Source organism: Syngnathus scovelli, chromosome 21, assembly GCF_024217435.2.
Source record: "Syngnathus scovelli strain Florida chromosome 21, RoL_Ssco_1.2, whole genome shotgun sequence".
Classification (NCBI taxonomy): Eukaryota; Metazoa; Chordata; class Actinopteri; order Syngnathiformes; family Syngnathidae; genus Syngnathus; species Syngnathus scovelli.
The window spans coordinates 3,984,545-4,003,443 of NC_090867.1; the positions used below are offsets into that span (position 1 = coordinate 3,984,545).

Below are 18,899 nucleotides of genomic sequence, written 5' to 3' on the forward strand. Positions count from 1 at the left end.
TTGTTTCGAAGTGATCATGAATTAGAAATAAACGCGAAGAACACGGGAGACACTGCATGAATGAACGCACTACGTCATGTATAGTCATAATGTGCCTCCCCGTGATTGGGTTTTGTACTTGATCTCAGCGAATCCGAGATAAGACAATGTCATCAATATTAATGAGGAGCCTGAGGCGTTTTGCTCCAATGGACGAAAGGCTGTAAGCACCGCATTCTGTGTGCCGGGGCTGCAGACGTCAGAACGGCTTAGCGTGGCATACGGTACCACATTCCCGACGGCGGCCGAGCTCTGTCGAGTGGACACTTGTGTTGAGAAATTATTTGAGTTTTTGATAAATACGAGTCAACGTAATGCGACATTGAAGGTAAGCGAGCCCCTAACGACCCCCCCCCCCCCCCCTTCGCCGCCTTGCTAGCAAACCATCGGTCGGCTCGTGCTGTCATTGTCATGGAAACAAGCAATCCGTAGCATCTTCCATCAGTTAGTGACGTTGGCGACCGCAATCGAGCGACTTTTGTACTACGTCGCTTTGAGTCGCGTTACCTCCACGGTGACATTGAAGTGTAAGGGCTCAGTTGCCCCCGATATGCTTCCTAATTTAGCCAGTTTAAGGGTATCCCGGTTAGCATGTGGCCAATCCAGGTTCCGCTTAACGTAGTGATGCAGTGTGATGCCAGACGTCCAGCTCACCATTGTTGTCTGTGCGACACGTTATTTGCATGTCCATCTGTCACTAGACAGTTTGACCTGCTTATTTAAGAAATTACTTGAAGGGGATCTCAACAGTCTTTTGTCTACCTCCCCGAGCATCCTTGTGTGAGTCCAAACCAGATTATTGTTCATGTAGAGTTTTCATTCATGATTTACAAGGTCTCCACAACATGATATGTGCCCCTCAATTTGAGAAGGATTGAATCAAACCAATTAGAGATGTCTTGAAAAGGGAACACAGATGGCAATTATCTTAAGTTTCAAATGAAAAGAAAATCAATTATTTGAACTTGTCAAACGCACCTCTCGGATTAAGGTGCCCCAGGCTTCCCAGTAACGGGTTTATTTTAGCCGGGTTCGGAGATTCGTCCGTAATCTAACCACCCGAGTTAAATTAACTCCTCCGGAATCAATCTAATTTCTGTACGACGCCAATCCCTCTCAAGTCACCCGAAGCGCGTGCCGAGTAACTCAATTCGAGGCAGGACTTCGAAGTGACCGCATCGTATTGATGGCTCCCCGCTAATGTTTGAAGTTCTTATTCGTTACGGATATTTTTTAGATGTCTTTGTTAAGACCTCAGGGATTCGTTTGTATAGCGCACCCAAGCACTAGTTTCGCCGAAGTAAATGTTAATATGGGTCCGTTCCACTTGGTCGCTCATGCAGCGAGCCGACCAACTTTTTTATTCGAAAGAGAATCGAATTAATAAAAGTGTGACAATAATAGCATTTAAGAAGAAAATTAATGCACCCTATATGATTAATTCTAACTTCGTATACGTAGATCTAGCACTTGACTGTCGGAGTTCTTCACCCCACTTAATTGCTTTGAAAAGAATAGCGACTCTCTTAAACCGAATAAAAATGTCGTGCTGTATTTAGATTTGCCCAATAATTAATTTGGAAGGCAAGTCTATTTTTTGATCGTGTCCTATTTAACTTTTGACGCGGCCCGACAAAAAGGGGAACTGGGCCGCGTCCGACGGACAATCAAAATGTTTTTATCCTCCACCAACTTCACTGATTTATTTTAATCATCGTCGGTATGTTATTTAAAGGAAGTAAATTCTCAACCGAATTCACTTTCAACAAACTCAACTCTTCCGTTAAATATTTACGAAAGTTATTTAATTCTCTAACTTGCTCAGAGTTACTTTTTACACGGCCCGTCAAAAAAGGGGAACTGAGCCGCGCCCGACGGACAATTGAAATATTTTTATTCTCCTCCAACTCCACTGATTTATTTCAGCCGTCGTCGTTAATTTATTTAGAAGAAGTAAATTTCCAACAATTCACTTCTAACGAAATCCACTCCTCCTTTAAATATTTACGAAAGTTATTTAATTCTCTAACTGGCTCAGAGTTACTTTTTACACGGCCCGTCAAAAAAGGGGAACTGAGCCGCGCCCGACGAAAAGGGGAAGCGGGCCTGAGCCTTTCAAATAGTCAAACAACTTTTCGTTCTACACAAAACCAATAATCTGATTTAAACACTTCCTTTAATTTTATTCAGACGAAACAACTTTCGAACAGATCGAAATTCACTCGTGGCTCAGATAACTACGGAAGTTATTTAAGTCTCTAACTTGTTCGGAGTTCCTTTTTCCGCGGCCCGTCTAAAAGGGGAAGCGGGCCTGAGCCTTCGGTTGCATATTTAGTACAAATCCGCGCACAACGAAGTAAATAATATACAAAACACATTTATTAAAGAAACATGAAATAGAATTACAAATCTCAATTACTCCAGAAACTGAACAATTTCACTCACTGATACCCGTGTTAATAAAATCATTCAATCCCAGAACAATTCGATTGCAAAACACAGTTCATAAAAAAGGGAAGAGGTAAATACCAGTTGCGTGCTATTTTTGGTGGAAGCAAAGTCGAGTGATCAGTTCGATCTTGCTTCTAAAATCCAAATTAGAGAAACAGGCTGGCCACGAGGAAGCCGGCGGCCCGATGACTATTCCCCCCTCTCGCTAAAATACATAAAAACGGTCATCCTCACCAATTTCTCGTTTAAAGTTGTCCAGTCCAATTTTTAGGAGTAAATCCAAGTTAATTTCAGTCCAGTGATCCTGCGTCTCACACAAAAATCTTTGGGACTTTGGAAAAAATCTTGAAACTCCTCCGGGCCTCTTCACGTATCAGAGCTCTTTTGGGGGGAAAAAGCCCTGAGGCTACTCCAGCAGGACCTTTTATAGACCTCTCCGTCTCCCCCCCTCCCCTTTCTTTTCTCCTGTACTTTCCCTTTTCACCTTTGACCTACTTTCTGTTACATGACTTGTTTTCACCTTTGACCTACTTTCTGTTACATGACTTGTTTTCACCTTTGACCTACTTTCTGTTACATGAATTGATCGAATTGACAAATAATATTGCTTTAAAGCGGTTACAGAGTACATTTTTAGCCAAGCAAAAAAAATCAAAAAATTAAAATCACATAATAAACATTTCATTTGTGCTTCTCCAAACAATCTATGTCACGCCACTATTCTCAGTGACGGGTCCCTTGATCGAATTGACAAATAATATTGCTTAAAGCGGTTACAGAGTACATTTTTAGCCAAGCAAAAAATCAAAAATAAAAAACACATAATAAAAATTTCATTTGTGCCTCCATGCGTGACTTACACTCTGACACCGTGTTCCTCTTTTCTATTTTAACTGGTCTAGCTTATCCTGGCCTCTCTTTTGGTCTCATGTTTTGGTCTGGCGCCATCTTTTGGACAAATTTGGAAATATCAGCTCTGTCAATTTATCCCTGTGAACAATCCATATTCTACCATTTGGACCATCTCTATCTCCATGTTACATGACACCCCCTCCTTGGATTGAAAAACAGGTATAAATTTTCTCTGCTCACTCCCTCCCCCGTTACGAGCTAGGCAGTCATGTCGTCGTCTCCGTCTGAGATACTCACGACCTCAGCGGTTGTTGAAGTAGGGCAGGCCGCCGCCATATCACCTTGTCTGGCGATCTCTGCGAGGGCGTTGATCAGGCGCGACAACCGACCAGCAGCGTTGTCGTCGTCAGCGTGGTCCTCCACCGCGAGGGCTCTCCACATATATCGGACAAGCTCTAAATGAGCGGTGGTGTGTTGCCCCTGGTCGGGCGCTACCGCTCCCGTCGCAGCCAGGAGTAGGGCAATTTGCCGGATACAACTTCGTCCAATCAAAAGGGGTCCAGTCTTGTAGAATCCTCCTGGGTTGGTCACTTACGCCACCGCCCTCCGCTTTTGGACATGATAAGTTTCCCTCCTGGACTTTTGCTTCTGGCAGGAGTGAAGTGGGTTGACTTTCCACTCGGACTTCTGGTTCTGGCGGGAGAAAAGTTGTTTGAATTTCCACTTGGGCTCCTGCTTCTGGCGGGAGTGAAGTGGGTTGACTTTCCACTCGGACTTCTGGTTCTGGCGGGAGAAAAGTTGTTTGAATTTCCACTTGGGCTCCTGCTTCTGGCGGGAGAGAAGTGGTTGAATTTTCCACTCGGACTTCTGCTTCTGGCGGGAGAAAAGTGGTTGAATTTCCCTCCGTCACCACCGATTGGAACATACTTCCTCCAGCTGGACATCCCTGTGCCAACTCCTGGCTGGGACCTTTATCCCATTCTCTTGCTTCCGACCGGTCAAGGTCATCTGTCTCCTTGGCCTTTTCTTGAGGTTCTATCTCCGCTACTGTGCCGTGCTCCTTTCTCGTTTGTATTTGTTCCCTAAAAATATCCCGTATCTGGGACCCGGTGTTTCTTATGGCTACAAATTGGCTAAGCCTTTTGGCCTCCAATTTGATTCCCAGTGAATATATTCCTTCGTAAGGAATGATGGCCATTTTCACTGTAATCCCTACCAGTGCTGCTTCACCCTTATTCACTATAAGGACTGATCCGACTTTATTCCCAGGGGCAAAACAGTATATTCCCTTTTTGGTCACATACTGAAAGTCTTTGTTACTTGTGTCCAAAACACTTCGATAGCAGTACATGTTGCTCACGGTCGGGCTTGTTTCCGCAGGGGCTGCCTCCACTTTGACCAATGGTGCGTCCTTGCACGCCAACAACTGGGCTATAGACCGAGCCCAGGTCATGGGCCTCCAAGGTCCCTCAAGCAGGTCCCCAAGGACTGCGGTTCCTCCTGCGGAAAGAACCGACTCACGAGCAAACAAGGCCATTCCGTCGGCCTTTTCTGTATAACTGTCGGGGGCAGGCCGGCCGACTGGCCTTGGCCAAGGCCAACAATGGCCCAAGGCCAAATAAAGGTTCTTCATGGCCTGATTATTATCATATGCCGGCCAAGACGCTCCTCCCAACACTGGATAGAGGGTCGCCAGGGGGGGTCATTGCCCTGGTAATTTGCCATCCCTCTGCTTCTCCGACTTTCAATAATTTTCCTCTTGCCATGCGATCTAAACACATGAGGCAATATTTCAGCTCATCGCCGTCCCAAACACACGTGCACGAGCTAATTTGTCGAGCCCGTACATCCGTAGTTGGTCCGATCTCCCACTGTGAAAAGAACACCATTCGTGCCAAGATGGTAATTCTACACTGGTGGCATACCATGGCATCTAATACTTTGACTGGAAGCTTGTCCTCATTTCTCTGGGCAAATTCCAGCTCTCTTACTTCGGTGGTCAGTACAGGTGGCATCATGAAGCCTACTCCCGACCACATAGTAGGCAACAGGTTGGGTGTCAAACAAATGACACAAGCTTCGTTGACCCATGTCCAGTGAAAATGTTCTGGTCCACCGGGTGTGCAACCCCGCTTGGCCAATCTCACCAGATTTAGGGCCCTTCCGGTCTGGATCCCATTTGGTGTTCTTCTTACGATGACCGCACCTTTGTGTGCGGCCATGCGCACGAAGGCTGGGATTGTTCCGTGGTCCGTTGCCATATGTTATTTAAATTACTTCTTGGCTTGACTCGGGTCAGCCGATAACGGCTTCAGCTGTTCAACTCCTTGGATACCTTTCTTCTTTAGTCGTACTGTGTTTCTATCCAAAACTTCACTAACTATGTCCGAGCAGTCGTACTGGGCCTTCACTGCCGTGTTGCTGTTCAGGTCCCTCGACTTGATCCACCCCTTCTGTCCAACGCTGATCCGACACTTCTCTTTATTCTGGGACAGCCGTCTTGGGTTCTGCCCACTTCTTGTGACACAAAAAGTCGTTGGTTCAGTTCTTCGGGCGGGGAGGGCCGGCTGCTTCTGCTCCTCCCGTTTAGGTCTGCAACCAAATCAAGCAATTTAGTACTCCACTCTTTTGGGATTCCTAGCCACATGCACCCATCTTCTAGTGTCTTGATCACACTGTTTGCATTGGCTTTTCTCACTGCTTTCAGCCCGACGTGTCCTGACATCGAGTCAACCAGCACAACAAGGTATTTCTCACCCTTTGCGCCACTTATTCCCATGGGGCCAGCTACGTCCATACAAACCGAGCCCCACGGCACAGTACTCCTAATCTTCACTCCATCCGTGCGTCGTCCTCTTCGCCCTGCGTTGTTTTTGTTGCACGGATTACAATCCCGCAGGACCGCACGAATCGTCCGGTCAGGGACCCAGAGTTCCAGCATCTCTAACTTTTTTCGCGTAGGCAGTGGACCCGCGTGGCCTAGTGCTTCATGCACTGCCGACACGACTTGCCTCACGCTCTCATCTGGGACCACTTTTCCGCGAGGGGTCTTGTCCCATTTTTCTGCTCCTACAACTTTTATTCTTCTTTTCTGGACGTATCAATCAACTTCGTTATTACCTCTCCAATAAGCTCCTTCTTTCACATGAGATTTCTGGTGAACCACATCCAGACTCAAATTTAGCCGTAACTCGGCTATCTTTTTCCACACTTCATAGTGGGCCACTAGTTTTCCTTTCGCGCCCTCGAAGCCATTCTCTTCCCAAATGGCTAGATCGAATTTGAGAGCTTGCTCACAATAATGACTATCAGTTATAAGTCTTACGCGTCCAGCGTGATTTTTTTTTTTTTTCTAACAGTCCTTCCAACACTGCCGTGGCCTCTCCTGTTTGCGCGCTGCCGGGTGTCTTTCCTTTGCGGCGGCAACGCTCCACTCCATTTTGCTTCAGAACAAAACCCCAGTGGGCATTCTGCTCTCCTTCCTTTTTTGACCCATCGGTGTAAAGAGTCCATTCATAGGGCTTCTCTTCATCCGCGTTGAGAGGCATCCTGCCTCTATCGACGGGTTTGATCCCACTATGTACTCAGTCCATTTCTGAGGCCACTTCTCTAAGCCTCCTCCATACAATATTACACATGCTGGTTCTTCATGTCGTCTTGGAGAGTCTGGATTAGACCCCTCCTTTCCGGTTCCTTTCATAGGATTTCCAGGTTCGGGATCCAATCTCCTTCCACCGCTAGCCATCCTTTCAATGAGTAGCAGTTTCTCTAGTTGTAGGGTCGAGCTGTCTCCTTTCGAAGCCTTTCCGTGCGCATTCGGAACAGGGTCGATTCAGCTCTTAGTTACTCAGCGGCGCCCTTTGCGTCGCCTCTACTCAGAACACCAATATGAGAACTTTTGCCTCGCTTATTGATGCTCTCAACGGTGGGATGCACTTCTTTTTCTTTTTCTTTTTTCCCCACCAGGTTTTCTACTGACAGGAAATTCTAACAAGGGTACATTCAATTGCAAATTCTAATTCAAACGTTATTGTAGCGAACAGGAAATGACGACTAATCATCAGCCCGAAGCCACTCAGCCTTTCAATTCTTGGGAACCTGTAAGTCACAGAAGGTCTCCAACAGTTAAGAATCATGTACCATACAAGCCTTAAAAAAATTATCTTGGCTGTTTTTCTTCTGCCTGGAGAGTAAGTATAGTTACTACTCCTGGTCAGCCTTTACTGTAGTCTTCAACAGCAGGAAAAAAGAAAAAAGAAAAAAGGGCGGAAAAAAGAAAAATCCTTTTGTGAGTTCAGCGGACAAAAATCTGTAATCCACTGATGCGTCCGGGAACAAAAATCCTTGTAATCCACACAGGTGTCCAAAAACAAAAAAATTTGTAATCGACACAAGTGTCCGGGAAAATCCACACAGGTGTCCAAAAAAAAAAAATTTGTAATCGACACAAGTGTCCGGGAAAATCCACACAGGTGTCCAAAAAAAAAAAATTTGTAATCGACACAAGTGTCCGGGAACAAAAATCCTTGTAATCCACACAGGTGTCCAAAAACAAAGAAATTTGTAATCGACACAAGTGTCCGGGAACAAAAATGTTGTAATCCACACAGGTGTCCAAAAAACAAAAAAATTTGTAATCGACACAAGTGTCCGGGAACAAAAATGTTGTAATCCACACAGGTGTCCAAAAACAAAAAAATTTGTAATCGACACAAGTGTCCGGGAACAAAAATGTTGTAATCCACACAGGTGTCCAAAAACAAAAAAATTTGTAATCGACACAAGTGTCCGGGAACAAAAAAATTTGTGGTCGACACAAGTGTCCAGGAACAAAAAAAAAAAAAATTTTTGTAAGGGAGAATTGAATGAGAAAGAAAAAGGAAAAGGAAGAGGGGAGACAAGTCTTCTCTTTTTATCTTTCAAAATAAAAAGGCCTCTCTTCTAACGGTCTCCTAATTGGTTGCCTTCTCTTTGGCCTTGGCTTTGCCATGAAATCTAAAACATTTGCAGGCTCCTCATCGACTGGTTCATCTTCTGTATTTATACCCAATATCCGTGCCCATGTACCGGCCCCTCTGGCTTTTGCAAGTTCTGCCGCATACTCTGCGTACACTACAAACATTACTTTCAGCACCCCATACAAGTACAAGCTGTGAAGGATCTCCTCCTTACTCATGCTTAAAGTAATGTGCTGAGGGGCAACGGTCACCGTTTACTATGACACAATACAGTTCTAATCCTCCCGTGCTAATAAGGTTCTTTTCTAGGAAACTCTATTCCTTAAAGAGACTGTACTTATGTCACTCAAGGCCGTTCTGACATTTATTTGTATCAGTGAGCGGAATTAGGACAGTTTCTGGGAAGAAAAAACTGAAAAACTCCACACAGGTTCGTTTTGGAGCTGTGAGCAAAACAAAAAAACAAATGTTCTTCTATTGTCTCATTTGTATTTTTTTTTCTAAACTTTTACTCACAACCCCCCTCCTACTCGTTGGGCGCCAAAATGTCAAACGCACCTCTCGGATTAAGGTGCCCCAGGCTTCCCAGTAACGGGTTTATTTTAGCCGGGTTCGGAGATTCGTCCGTAATCTAACCACCCGAGTTAAATTAACTCCTCCGGAATCAATCTAATTTCTGTACGACGCCAATCCCTCTCAAGTCACCCGAAGCGCGTGCCGAGTAACTCAATTCGAGGCAGGACTTCGAAGTGACCGCATCGTATTGATGGCTCCCCGCTAATGTTTGAAGTTCTTATTCGTTACGGATATTTTTTAGATGTCTTTGTTAAGACCTCAGGGATTCGTTTGTATAGCGCACCCAAGCACTAGTTTCGCCGAAGTAAATGTTAATATGGGTCCGTTCCACTTGGTCGCTCATGCAGCGAGCCGACCAACTTTTTTATTCGAAAGAGAATCGAATTAATAAAAGTGTGACAATAATAGCATTTAAGAAGAAAATTAATGCACCCTATATGATTAATTCTAACTTCGTATACGTAGATCTAGCACTTGACTGTCGGAGTTCTTCACCCCACTTAATTGCTTTGAAAAGAATAGCGACTCTCTTAAACCGAATAAAAATGTCGTGCTGTATTTAGATTTGCCCAATAATTAATTTGGAAGGCAAGTCTATTTTTTGATCGTGTCCTATTTAACTTTTGACGCGGCCCGACAAAAAGGGGAACTGGGCCGCGTCCGACGGACAATCAAAATGTTTTTATCCTCCACCAACTTCACTGATTTATTTTAATCATCGTCGGTATGTTATTTAAAGGAAGTAAATTCTCAACCGAATTCACTTTCAACAAACTCAACTCTTCCGTTAAATATTTACGAAAGTTATTTAATTCTCTAACTTGCTCAGAGTTACTTTTTACACGGCCCGTCAAAAAAGGGGAACTGAGCCGCGCCCGACGGACAATTGAAATATTTTTATTCTCCTCCAACTCCACTGATTTATTTCAGCCGTCGTCGTTAATTTATTTAGAAGAAGTAAATTTCCAACAATTCACTTCTAACGAAATCCACTCCTCCTTTAAATATTTACGAAAGTTATTTAATTCTCTAACTGGCTCAGAGTTACTTTTTACACGGCCCGTCAAAAAAGGGGAACTGAGCCGCGCCCGACGAAAAGGGGAAGCGGGCCTGAGCCTTTCAAATAGTCAAACAACTTTTCGTTCTACACAAAACCAATAATCTGATTTAAACACTTCCTTTAATTTTATTCAGACGAAACAACTTTCGAACAGATCGAAATTCACTCGTGGCTCAGATAACTACGGAAGTTATTTAAGTCTCTAACTTGTTCGGAGTTCCTTTTTCCGCGGCCCGTCTAAAAGGGGAAGCGGGCCTGAGCCTTCGGTTGCATATTTAGTACAAATCCGCGCACAACGAAGTAAATAATATACAAAACACATTTATTAAAGAAACATGAAATAGAATTACAAATCTCAATTACTCCAGAAACTGAACAATTTCACTCACTGATACCCGTGTTAATAAAATCATTCAATCCCAGAACAATTCGATTGCAAAACACAGTTCATAAAAAAGGGAAGAGGTAAATACCAGTTGCGTGCTATTTTTGGTGGAAGCAAAGTCGAGTGATCAGTTCGATCTTGCTTCTAAAATCCAAATTAGAGAAACAGGCTGGCCACGAGGAAGCCGGCGGCCCGATGACTATTCCCCCCTCTCGCTAAAATACATAAAAACGGTCATCCTCACCAATTTCTCGTTTAAAGTTGTCCAGTCCAATTTTTAGGAGTAAATCCAAGTTAATTTCAGTCCAGTGATCCTGCGTCTCACACAAAAATCTTTGGGACTTTGGAAAAAATCTTGAAACTCCTCCGGGCCTCTTCACGTATCAGAGCTCTTTTGGGGGGAAAAAGCCCTGAGGCTACTCCAGCAGGACCTTTTATAGACCTCTCCGTCTCCCCCCCTCCCCTTTCTTTTCTCCTGTACTTTCCCTTTTCACCTTTGACCTACTTTCTGTTACATGACTTGTTTTCACCTTTGACCTACTTTCTGTTACATGACTTGTTTTCACCTTTGACCTACTTTCTGTTACATGAATTGATCGAATTGACAAATAATATTGCTTTAAAGCGGTTACAGAGTACATTTTTAGCCAAGCAAAAAAAATCAAAAAATTAAAATCACATAATAAACATTTCATTTGTGCTTCTCCAAACAATCTATGTCACGCCACTATTCTCAGTGACGGGTCCCTTGATCGAATTGACAAATAATATTGCTTAAAGCGGTTACAGAGTACATTTTTAGCCAAGCAAAAAATCAAAAATAAAAAACACATAATAAAAATTTCATTTGTGCCTCCATGCGTGACTTACACTCTGACACCGTGTTCCTCTTTTCTATTTTAACTGGTCTAGCTTATCCTGGCCTCTCTTTTGGTCTCATGTTTTGGTCTGGCGCCATCTTTTGGACAAATTTGGAAATATCAGCTCTGTCAATTTATCCCTGTGAACAATCCATATTCTACCATTTGGACCATCTCTATCTCCATGTTACATGACAACTGAAGCAAAAACTGGGAGACCATTTTTCCCCCCATCTGTGACAGCGTTGTGGAAACAAGCTTCCACTGTTTCCCAATGGCCACGGCTTCTCATTCCTCAGCTGCTTTTGTTTGGCTCCCAACAGTCACCCCATGACGGGGAGTACTCTCGGCCAATGACCCTGTTCACAAAAAAAGCCCACTCTGCCCCCTCATCGGTGTGCGCGCCAGGCACTGGTGCTGAAACACAACACCCACACTGGACGGTGGACCATCCATTCATGAAAGGGACTTGCGAGCTGAACTACTAACTAGTGTATGCATACTAAGTTGTGTCAAATAATGCAGGAAATTAAAGTCCAATTGTGCAAATATTTGTACTCCCTGGGACTCGTGCAGGGCTAAAGCTGACCGTGTCACAATCATGTCAAATGTTTTGTTTTGATTTTTGTCATTCTACCCAGTTGTCCAGTTCGAGGGTGTTGGGTCAGAAGGGGAGGAGAAGAAAAGGCCATGGAATTGTCGGACGGCCTGCTGCTGCAGGTCAACAACGGCGAGCAGTGGTGCAACCGCTGGAAGCGGCCCAATGATGACTCCGTAAGAGTCGCCCGCCATAATCGGCACACGTTCAAACCCAGCAGATTGAAATTGTTCCAACTTCAAATAATTCACTGTTAGCGCCCTAGCGTTTCCGCTGCGCATACCTTTGTTTGTACAGAAAGTACATTTGTGCAATATATCTCCTTTAGGACCGCAGCACCAGTCCGTCAGTCCTGCGCTGCGTGGCCACCACGTGGAAGGAGGGGCTTCTGAACAGGAAGAGGCCCTTCGTCGGCCGTTGCTGCCACTCTTGCACGCCGCAAAGCTGGGTAACCTTACATACTGCGGCTAATTAGTTCTTAGCCATTAGCGAAATTGACGTACCCCAGCAACAGACATTTGAGACTACACTATAATATACTTTACGTGCATAAAGAAAGTTGGATCGTTTATATTGTGCAACTCACCGAGTGCTGGTTCTTAAAGAATTCAGAATTAGTGGGGCGGCAGAGACACGTTTTTATTCATTCATTCCCATCACAGGAGAAGCTGTTCAACCCCAGTATTCCGTCGCTTGGCCTGCGTAACGTCATCTACATAAATGAGACCCACACCAGGTAAACATGTCTTTTCCTCATATTATACGTACATGTTTTCATTTTCCTTTTAGCGTGTCCCAAATACTGCTCTGCTACCTGCAACATGATGGCAATGTGAGCTCAACTGTTAGGTTCAAAATCAGCAAAAGGATCAGCAGACAAAACCAGTGAGGCAGAATGTTGAGTCTTTTCTCGCGAGGAGTGCATTCAGACTTACAGCAATTCGACTACACTAAAGGTCTGTTTACACTCCTCTCTTTTTATTTAGGAATGCCCTACCTACAATGTGAGACTAGCCCCTGATAGGTGGGGGGGGGGGAAAGCGTGGGCTTTGTCTGATGAGAGAAGAAGGGAGATTCTATGTGAAATTAGAAGTCGCAGACAGGATGCCATGAGAAACGGAAAGAGTGCAAGGACAAAATGCTATGTGAAACAAAAAGAAGTCATGTGAAAAGAGTGCAAAGACAAAATGACATGTGCAGACATCAACAAAATAGACTGAGCTATCAACAACTTTCTTGGATTCCCAGAGGTGTAGAAGGTCAGGAAGCTCCAGACAGCATCGTTTGACTTGTTGTGGACTGGGTGATGTCTGCAAGGCGAAACAGCAAGCATTCTGTGCAATAACTTTATTAATAAGTACTCATTAGGGAACGCATGATAACATATATATACAATTTATCTAACAATTCCCCCCTGTTTTATCATAAGTTCCCGGAGACCAACTCATCACCCATATGGCCACTTCAAAAAGATTTTCAGCCAAGGGATCACATTTCGCAAGAACTAACTTGCACTCAGGAGGAAACTGAGTCATAATCGGCAAAGCTAGGGTCAGGAAACAAACCGGACAGGTTTACCACAATAGAGTCGCCGACCGGGTCGTCACTAGAGAAGGAACCCCCGTCGATCGAAAGGTCATCCCTTTGGAGCAACGGGAAAGTCTCAGCTGGTGGAGAGATAGCAGTTGTAATTAGCCTGTTAATTAGGGATCGGAGACAAGGGATGCAACAACATCCACACAAGGTCAAAATGGCAGAGAAAACGGCAATGGAGACCAGGGCAGAGGAAACCAGGGTGCGGTACTTTCCGAACACGTTCAACCAGTCGGTCCAAACCTCTGTGTTCACCCCACTGTGTTCCTTCATCTTCCCGTTCAAGGTCCGCAGGCCCTCAAGGGCCTGGGACAGGCTTCCGCCGGCTGCAGTATTATTTGGAATAAACGTGCAACATTGCTCACCGAACATGGCGCAGACACCGCCCTCTTTTGAGAGTAGCATGTCAAGGGCCATTCGATTCTGGAAAGCCATGAGGGAAGTAGCAGCCAGTTGGGAGTGGACCGCCTTGAAACCCGCCTCGGACCAGTTTCCAAGCCTCTGCACGTTGTAATGGACGTAGATAATCCTGTCAACATTTTTGTTAATAGTACACCACCAACACAGGGCGGATTCAAAACCAGCTGCTGTCTGATTCACCAGCTTATACTCATCCGGTACTCCTCTAGGAACACCAATGGCGTCTATGTAAGTTGGATTAGCTGCGCCCCGCCATTCGGCGTTTTGTTTCGTTCTCGGCCAGAATACGGGCACTACGGATTTAGCAAAAGATGTCAGATCATAAGAGGACATTGGTATCAAATGAACAGGTAGCAATAGGGTACCAAAGCGCAAATTCCAGAGCTGTTTAAAGGCAACCTATCATAAAGTTTGTTACTATTACACCAAAACCAAACATCACTACGAGCAATGGGCAAAAAAGGGGCAGTGACATTGGTCATGGACCCACACCATGGAGGAGGTAGGGCGCCGAGCTTCTCACCGGTACCAGGTAATCTAATACATGAAAAATTACCCTTAGCTACATCGGACGAAAAAAGGGGTTTATATTTTGTCATAGAGGCAACAGGGTAAACCTTATCCCATTTAAAACAATCATGAGTGGGTGAAATGGATGAGTTCAACATTAAAACAACAGCACACTTAGGAACTATATTTGCAGGTATGATTTTCAAAAGAGGTCTTGGACCCATGCATGCAATGCAACTGGTGTCAGCCATCTTTGCGTCTTGCTCAGCCATAAGAAGCCAGTTGTTGGTTTGGCCGCTTATCCCTGTGGAGGCTACAAAATAGCTGTCTACATCAGTGAGGAGCATACTTGTGATTTTTGCTCCTGCTGACAGGATGTAATTATTTGTAACGGGACGGTCTGCGACCGACATTGTTTCATTAAGGCAAATAGCAATAGGAAAGCGAGGATCGATTCCAGAGGACCAAGCCCACAGTTGAAAACCCCAACAAGAAGTGTTAAACAAGGTGGCATTTGGAGGACGAATTTGACCATCAGGGAGTGTAAGAGTCAAAAGGAGGCCTGTGCCTTGATTTTTCACTCGTTTAGCAAAGAACACAGCCTCTTCACTGGAACCAGAGGGCCAATACTCCCGCATTTGTGTGGTGACAAGCGTGCCCCAGCCGGTGCTAACCGGGTGGCCAGTCAAATACCACCAATACCCGAGCCATTTATCTCCAGTAGTGGGGTGACCATTATGAAACCCTTTCAAACTTTTCATAGGTAATATAATAGAAGAAGAGGTATTAGGAGCCACAGTAAACATTAATGAGTTATTATAAGTCCAAGACAAAAGCCATGGCACGCAAGTATAGGTTTCTGGAATACAAACAACATGATCAAAAGGGGATTTTGTGTTGCGCTTATGTCTAGCAATTTTTCCCCATGAGCCATATTAATTAGAATCAGCGTTGGTAGTTCCCTGAGAGAAGAATGTTCGAGGCGCATGGTACTCTATCCATACAAATAAAATAACCCCCGAAAAAAATATAATGGTAACACAAACCAGCAAAAGCAACCAAAAACACATGGTAGACTTTGCGCAGGCTACAGCCTGATTAAAGTTCTCACCAAATGACTCTCTAATGCTCATGTTTTTGGATCTCCTCAGAGTCAACACCCTGAGCTTCGGGTTGGTGTCTTGGAAATTGGCTTCTGCTAGCTTTCGTGTCAACCCTGGATCTTGGCACCAGGATCAGGCACTATTACCAGACTTTGCTCACCTTCCGTACTTAGGTTGGGTCTGCGGAGATCACCTTTTTACAATAAGATAAATGCAGAAAACACAATATTCTTTCCTTTCACATTTATGTAATTGGATATAATCCATATGTATTGCCTGAAACGGATACAATGGAGTCGGGAATTTCCCTCTCTGAGGTCCTAAATTGCCTTGTGGGTTATGTTTAGCACAGATCAAAATTTTTGTGAAAAAGCTGCAAAGCCGTATGTTGTATAAATAGCTTCAACTTGTTTCACCATACCCCCCGTCGAGACATGGGTGACCCCATGACTCGAAATAGAAGCCCATTTGAACAAGTTACGAGGCAAGACAGGTTTGCCCAAAGGTCACACAAAAAGACCAACAGTGTTTTTAGTTGCACCCCGTTTTTCCCAAGAGAGCCGTTCCTGGGAGGGGCTCTGAGACTGCATGTCAAGCAACACATCAGGGGAGATGTGTGACATCGAATCATGAGCTGTGAGAGACGAGAGGACATGGAGCAGGCCCTCTGCAGCGGCCTTAGCAGATTTGTCAGCAAAAGCATCACCGAGAGAAACAGGATCAGAGCTCGCAGTGTGAGCAGCACACTTGCAAACCGCTACCTTTAAAGGTAGCTGGACAGCGTCCAAAAGTTGAGTCAGTAATGTGGAATGGGTGACGGGCTTCCCTGCAGAAGTTATCATGCCACGGTTGCTCCACTGCTGAGCAAAAACGTGCACTGTAGCAAAAGCATACTGACTATCAGTCCAGATAGTGACGGATTTGTTTGCAAACAATTTGCAGGCCCCAGTCAAACCAATGAGCTCAGCGGCCTGCGCAGACATATTGGATGGCAGTTTAGCAGCCTCCAAAACCACGTCGGCAGTAACAATGGCATACCCAGTAAGGGTCACACCAGATTCATTTTTCTTAGAAGACCCATCAACAAAAACCACATGACCATCTGGCAGAGGCGTATCTTCCAAATCAGGCCGAGCCTTTGCAATTTGTTGGGCAGCATCGACACAATCATGGAATTCACCATCGTCAGGAAGGGGAATGAGAGTGGCAGGATTGAGTGTCTGGCATCTTTCAACGGTCAGGTGCGGCTGAGACAGCAACGTAGCCATGCAGGAAAGATGACGTGCAGGCGACAGAAAAGTCACTCACTCACTCACTCACTCACTCACTCACTCACTCACTCACTCACTCACTCACTCACTCACTCACTCACTCACTCACTCACTCACTCACTCACTCACTCACTCACTCACTCACTCACTCACTCACTCAACCACACAGGTGTTAACTAATTCGCAATTACATTGCAAGCAATTTAAACTCTAATGGAATATGTGGATGTCCATATCCGTTTCATCAAATTCCAATCCAACTTTACTTTCGTATAAGGCACAGGTGTCAAATTGTGCTTCATATTCATGTGCCATTACTCGAATTGCAAATTATCTTCACTTTACTAATATGTTAAATTTTAAATATTGGACCAGTTTGTACTTGTCCGATTTGAAAGCGAGGTACTCGTCAGCTTGTTCTGCAGCTCCCACAATATGAGGCGCTCACACATCTACTCGGGTATGACAGTCATACCGGCCCTCCAAAAGAAGCCATGACTACACTGCGGCCCGCGAATAAATGAGTTTGACACCCCTGGCACAAGGGATAGCCTTCTCATAGATCAATTGCGTATCCGAAATCATGCTTTTCCTCCTTTGAAGCGACTATGTACTTCAAACCCAAACGGCACCATTTTATAGGGAAAAAATGTGTCGAATTTATTCGTTGTCGACATAATACTGGTCGCAAATTTGCATGTAGAGCATTTTTGAGTTGTTGATCATAGACATCAGTTGAACACTCTTTCTGGTCTGTGTCTAAAGTCTTCAAACAACTTATCTTGTTTTTGTTTAGTTCGGCCAATGTCTGTGTAATTTGCTCTACGTTCGGATTTTATTTTTATCCTGCCCAATAGTTGGTCAATTTGTATTTGTAATGGCACCCCGTTATATTCCAATGGACGGCCCTGGAGATCAAAAGGACTCCAGGTGCCTTTAACGCTTGCCCAATGTTTGGTTAAGGATGCCATGAAAACCTGTTGTACTTCATCACCTCTCAAATTATAGGAAGCAATGAGTTGTTTAATTCGGGGTACAAAGACAGAAAGGATGGTTCGCTTTGCCGTGCCACAACATCTGTCTCTGTAATTTGATCATTTTTCTCATTTTCATTCATCACATTCTCAGCTGCGGGTCTTAAGCGAGCTCGCGCTGACACTGTGTCATCATCTTCCTGTCTGTGCAACAGCAAGTTCTTTTTTATCTTTTCTTCGTCCTCCTTATCTTTCAATTCTCCTCTCATCTGGGAAAATGAGAATGTAATTTTGCTTTTTAATTTTTACTTTTAAGTCTCGCAAAATTGCTATATCCTTACTGCACCGAGATAAACTGTTAAACATATCTTTAAAAATAAACAAACAAAAACAATCTATGCTCTTCAAAATGGGACCCAAATATCAGATTACAAATCAAACCTCCTCCTTCACTCTCACATTTTTTGATAGAACAGTCTACTTAGCTAGACACCGTCATATCATACTAAATAATGGCCGGCAAATTAAATATAATGTTGTTGCTGTGGTCCCTCAAAACATGTGACTAGAATTTGGACAATTACTAACCCCCATCAATTGATAAATCATCTCCTCACTAAAGTCCTAGCCTGTTAACCTATCTGCATCAAGAAGACATTTGCAATGCAGGGGATAAGAGAATAATAATAACACCTTTGGTTTCTAATCATTAACCTAATTTTATCCAGTTCTACAATGTATGTTTTCTCTTACTCCCACATTTTTATGAGAGTTGGGCACTCTCCCCGTCGGACGAGTTTCTGCCCACAACCGTCATATTATTCTATAATTTCTAATTTTCACATTTAACAATGCAAATCTGATAAACCATTGTCTAGCACACCGTTTTCGTGCACCAACTTAACGCAATTCCAACCTTTATAACGAACTGATACACAAAGACAAACATACACAGAAACAAACACACGGGCCCACAACATAGACATGACAATCTTCCCAGCTGATAACAAGGGTGGGGGGAGCAACTGAAGTGCGGAGAGCCTCGCCACCGCCACGTCGCATAATGCAACCCCCCACCTCTGTCCAAAATATGCATTTGTCAAGATATTTTATTTTTTCGGTGTCGACTTCTTCCATCAATTTCCAATCTTTGCATTTTAATTCATGTCGAGGTAGCGGTTTTTGTTTGCTACTTGCTGTCCCCATGGTTTATTTTCAAAATTTCGGAGTTGGCAATTCGAATGGCACC

At 44.2% G+C, this 18,899-nt stretch overlaps 1 protein-coding gene across 4 annotated transcripts in view; it reads left to right on the forward strand.

Annotated features, from left to right (window-relative positions):
• The first annotated feature begins 47 nt into the window (after nt 1-47).
• Nucleotides 48-18,899, forward strand: part of gpam (glycerol-3-phosphate acyltransferase, mitochondrial) — a 42,094-nt gene continuing 23,242 nt past the window's right edge. For all 4 annotated transcript variants that reach the window (XR_007489192.2, XR_007489194.2, XR_007489193.2 and 1 more), the window contains exons 1-4: nt 48-367; nt 11,823-11,955; nt 12,108-12,227; nt 12,442-12,515. Coding sequence is in view for 1 of the 4 variants with exons in the window: in XM_049758852.2 (XP_049614809.1) it covers nt 11,872-11,955; nt 12,108-12,227; nt 12,442-12,515 (278 nt within the window). In the remaining 3 variants the exon portion in view is untranslated. The remainder of the gene's footprint in view (nt 368-11,822; nt 11,956-12,107; nt 12,228-12,441; nt 12,516-18,899) is intronic.